The following is a 4,255-nucleotide window of genomic DNA, read 5'->3' as shown; positions in this document are numbered from 1 at the left end:
TATGTGCTCAGGGGAGGGGAATTCAGATTTTGGCTTTGGCTATGTACACGCTGATGCTATGTTACTCAAATAAGGATTCTTTAAGGCCTCAAAGTTCTTTGAAGAGTTTCATCTGTCGGAACCATGACATGGTGTATGGGTGGGTGGGTGGGTGGCGGTCTGCCTGGGTGCCTAGCAGGGTGACGTTTTTGTGTGTTTATTTTTAGAAGAACGAAACAACTGGGTAACCGCCATCTTCACTGCTCTGCGCGCCCTCCCGGCCATTTCTCGAGCGCGAACAGCCGTTCCTCCCGAGAAAAGCGGCTATCTAGAATTGAAAGGCTATAAAGCCAAAATCTTTACCCTGCTGCAAGGGAACAGCGTGTGGATTTGCAAGAACAACCAGGTGAACCTCTGCAATTTTATTTCTTTTTTTTTCCTGACGGCACAGAATTTGAAGTGATTGTTAGGGGTGCCGGGAAAAATGGACTGATCGTGTATTTACAAAAAATGACCCTGGGGTAGCAGAAGGTTGAAATACGGTTCGTTCAGCCAGTGGTTTTGAGGAAATGCTTATAACAATAGAGTGATAAGACAAGTGCTTGGGAACATATCCTAGGTAGATGGAACGGATGGCCTATTTGTATGTGTGTGTGTGTGTACATACAATATATAAGTACATACAATATATAAGTACATCCACCCACCCACAGACACCACAATATATATCTCGGATTGGTACAAAGGTTAGTTTTCAAAATGGTTAATATGGATGGGCAGGTCTTCTCCACCTTAGATCAAAGGGATGTGATAAAAAAAACCACACACAAGAGTTTTCTTTCATGATTTGTCTATATATATAGCGTAGCCTTGCAGTTTGACCTCAGGTGTGTTGAACGGTGTTGTGTTTTTGTGTTCCTTGGTTCTTTTTTTGTGCTGGTTGGTATTTGCCACCCAAAAATTGCAAGTTGGACTGCCTTATAAAAGGAAGGAAGAAAGAAAGAAAGGAAGGAAGGAAGGAAGGAAGGAAGGAAGGAAGGAAGGAAGGAAGGAAAAAGGAAGGAAGGAAGGAATTTAGCTATATGAAAGGAAGGGAGGGAGGGAGGGAGGAAGGAATCAGGAAAGAAGGAATTTAGTTATACAAAAAGAAGGAAGGAAGGAAAGAAGGAGGGAAGGAAGGAATCAGAAATAAATCTAGCTATACGGAAGGAAGCAAGGAAGCAAGGAATGAAGGAATCAGAAAGAAATGAATCTAGCTATATAAAAGGAAGGATGGAAGGACGGATGGAAGGAAAGGAAGGAAGGAAGGAACGAAGGAAGGACTCTAGCTATATAAAAGGAAGGAAGGAACGAAGGAACGAAGGAAGGAAGGACTCTAGCTATATGAAAGGAAGGGAGGGAGGGAGGAAGGAAAGAAGGAATCAGGAAGGAAGGAATCTAGTTATATGAAAAGAAGGAAGGAAGGAAAGAAGGAGGGAAGGAAGGAATCAGGAAGGAAGGAATCAGAAAGAAATGAATCTAGCTATATAAGTGGAAGGAAGGAAGGAATTTAGCTATATGAATACAAGGAAGGAAGGAAGGAAGGAAGGAAGGAAGGAAGGAAAGAAGGAAGGAAGGAAGGAAAGAAGGAAGGAAGGAAGGAAGGGGCAAGAAGAAAAGGACATGGCCTGGCATTCTGCACTTGAGGATCTAGAGAAGCCAGCAACATTGATGGCATCTTCAAGATAGGCCCGCTTCATGCAATTGAGGCACACAGCAGGAAGAGCAATGGCTACTAGAAGAGAAATGACAAAGCTTAATCAATTACAGGGAATTGGAAGTCCTATTCAGGTGAATTCAGACCTAATTGCCTGCAATTTTTCAAAAAATGGGATGATTCAGAGAAGAAAGATTTTTGATGGAGAGGCATAAACTTAATAAGGCCTGAAGGAGCTACTTTGATGACGCACATGGCAGTGAGACAAATACATTCATTTTGTTAAGAGCTGAGAACAAGGCTGTTGCTGATGAACTGGGGACTATAGAGTGGACGGATCCACGCCGGACATGTCTTCATCAAGTGCGGAAGAGACGTTCGCCAATTTAGGTAGCTCTTTTCATGTTCAACCTAGTTGATTAGTTGACCTTGGATGATCTCAAGAAGTTGAAGGAAGGCCGGGCCTGGTTAGAACTTGGAAAAACATCACACAGGAAGCCAACCGCTGTCACCTGGACTCAGTGGTGGGATTCAGCTGGTTCGCACCAGTTCGGCAGAACCGGTAGCTAAATTTTGCTGAGTTCAGAGAACCAGCTGAATGCACACTCCTTCACCCATGTCAAGCCATATATTCAATAAACCAGTACGTTTTGCAGCAACGAAAGTAATCTTGGACTTCATTTGGATATCCAAGCTGGAGATTGCCACTGAGAAGTTGAAAGGTGTCTCAGAAGAAGATTCCTTCCAGCCAGAAAGCTCCACATAGTTGTGTTCATGAAGTCACCAGGAGTTGAACCCAGTTCGGAGCACAGTGGCTAGAGCAGAGGTCCCCAACCTTTTGGGCACCAGGGACTGGTTCCGTGGAGAGAGGTTTTTCTGCGGACTGGAGGGTGTGTGGTTTTGTGGTCTGCCTGCATCCCGCAGATGGGGCTTTGCTTGTTTGTGCGGACTGGTTGCTGGCATGCTGCGGCCCGGGACTGGTCCATGGACCGGGGGTTGGGGACCCTTGGGTTAGAGTGCAGAACTGCAGGCTACTACTGCCGGCTGCCGGCTGACAGCAGTTCAGCAGTTCATTTTGTGATTCCATGCCAACCTGTGATCCCGGTAGTTGAATCTGGGGAATCGGAGGAGGAGGAGGACAGGCCTGGAGAGCCATCAGAGTCCGAGGGAGGCTCTGATGAGCTGCAGGACTTGCAAACTAATGAAGAGGCTGGTCCTTCCATTCGTGATCAAGCTGAGAGCCAGCTGTGCTGGGAAGCTGAGTCAGACTCAGAGGAAGCACAGCTGGAAGACCTCAGAGATGCTCGTAATGGTAGACAGATCACACGAGTAGGACAGAGGGAGGCAATGGGGCAACTCCAGGGGAGGAGGAGAAAGCAGTGAGAAGCCACTTGGGGGCTGCGTAACAAAAAGGGAATGTGTGAGCAGAGCTGGTTGCTGGAGGCAACCATTTGGAAAGAACTTCAGTCTCAAGAGATCATGGTCTGTTTATTTTGCCTGTGAGTTATTTCTTGTTTGACTCGTGCTCCATTTTGCTTTTGGACAAGATCTCCATTGGAAAAGTGTTCTGTTGCTTTTGTTTTCTGGGACAATTATCAGGTCTGTAACTCAAATAAAAAGGGGTTTTTTTTCCAGTCTACTATTAAAAGAGGGGTTGTCTTTGTGAAGTAGGCTGGGATAGAACAGTTCGATTCTCACCGGCTCAAAGTTGACCCAGCCTTCCATCCTTCCGAGGTGGGTAAAATAAGGACCCAGATTGTTGGGGGGCAACAGTCTGATTCTGTAAACTTCTTAGAGAGGGCTGTAAAGCACCGTGAAGCGGTATAGAAGTCTAAGTGCTATTGCTATATACCTTTGCAGGGGGAAAACACAAAATGCCTGATGTCTTTTTGGAGGTAGCCATGTTGACCATTAATTTGTTCCTGCTCTTATGAAAGAGCTAGGGGAGGACATGTGATAAAGAAATGGCTATATGAAGTTCTATGATCAGACAACCATGTTACAACTACTCACAACAATTCATTTAGTGACCTTTCAAAGTTTACACCACTGAAAAAAAGTGACTTTTGATTGTTTTTCACACTTAACAACCGTTGCAGCATGCCCGTGGTCATGCAATCCAAATTTGGACACTTGGCAATTGGCTCCTACCATGTTTATGACGGCTGCAGTGTCCCAGGCTAGCTAGCAGGTCTTTTGCGACCTTTTGACGAGCAAAGTCAACGGGGAAGCCCGATTCACTTAACAACTGTGTTGCTCGCTTAACAGCTGCAGTCGTTCTCTTAAGCACTGTGGCAAGAAAGATCATAAAATGGGGGTGCATCTGTGTGGGTGGGGGCGATCTTAGGGATTCTTTGGTTGGGTTGTTAACTAATGACTCTTTGGCAGTTTCTTGATTGGGGTATTGCTTATTTGATTGTTGATTGTCAGCAAGCAAGACAGCAGAATGTAAACTGACAGCAAACCACACTCCTTACTAGCACTGATGAGGTTACCTAGTTAGGGTAATGAAACATCTGCAAGAAAACAAGCAAGCTTAGGACCCCACAGTCGTTCTCCTTCTCCTTCTCCTCCTCCTCC

General features: G+C 45.4%; 1 protein-coding gene across 1 annotated transcript in view; it reads left to right on the top strand.

Moving 5' to 3' along the window:
* Positions 1-206: 206 nt before the first annotated feature.
* The window catches only part of LOC107299606 (arf-GAP with Rho-GAP domain, ANK repeat and PH domain-containing protein 2-like), a gene marked incomplete at both ends in the record, with an annotated part of 47,850 nt that continues 43,801 nt past the window's right edge, over positions 207-4,255 (top strand). The window contains one exon of the mRNA XM_015828968.1: positions 207-385. Within this exon, the coding sequence (XP_015684454.1) occupies positions 207-385 (179 nt within the window). The remainder of the gene's footprint in view (positions 386-4,255) is intronic.

The sequence above is a fragment of the Protobothrops mucrosquamatus genome, unplaced genomic scaffold (assembly GCF_001527695.2).
Source record: "Protobothrops mucrosquamatus isolate PMUCROS unplaced genomic scaffold, P.Mucros_1.0 scaffold5181, whole genome shotgun sequence".
Taxonomy (NCBI): domain Eukaryota; kingdom Metazoa; phylum Chordata; class Lepidosauria; order Squamata; family Viperidae; genus Protobothrops; species Protobothrops mucrosquamatus.
This window is presented reverse-complemented; position numbering and strand designations above follow the sequence as displayed.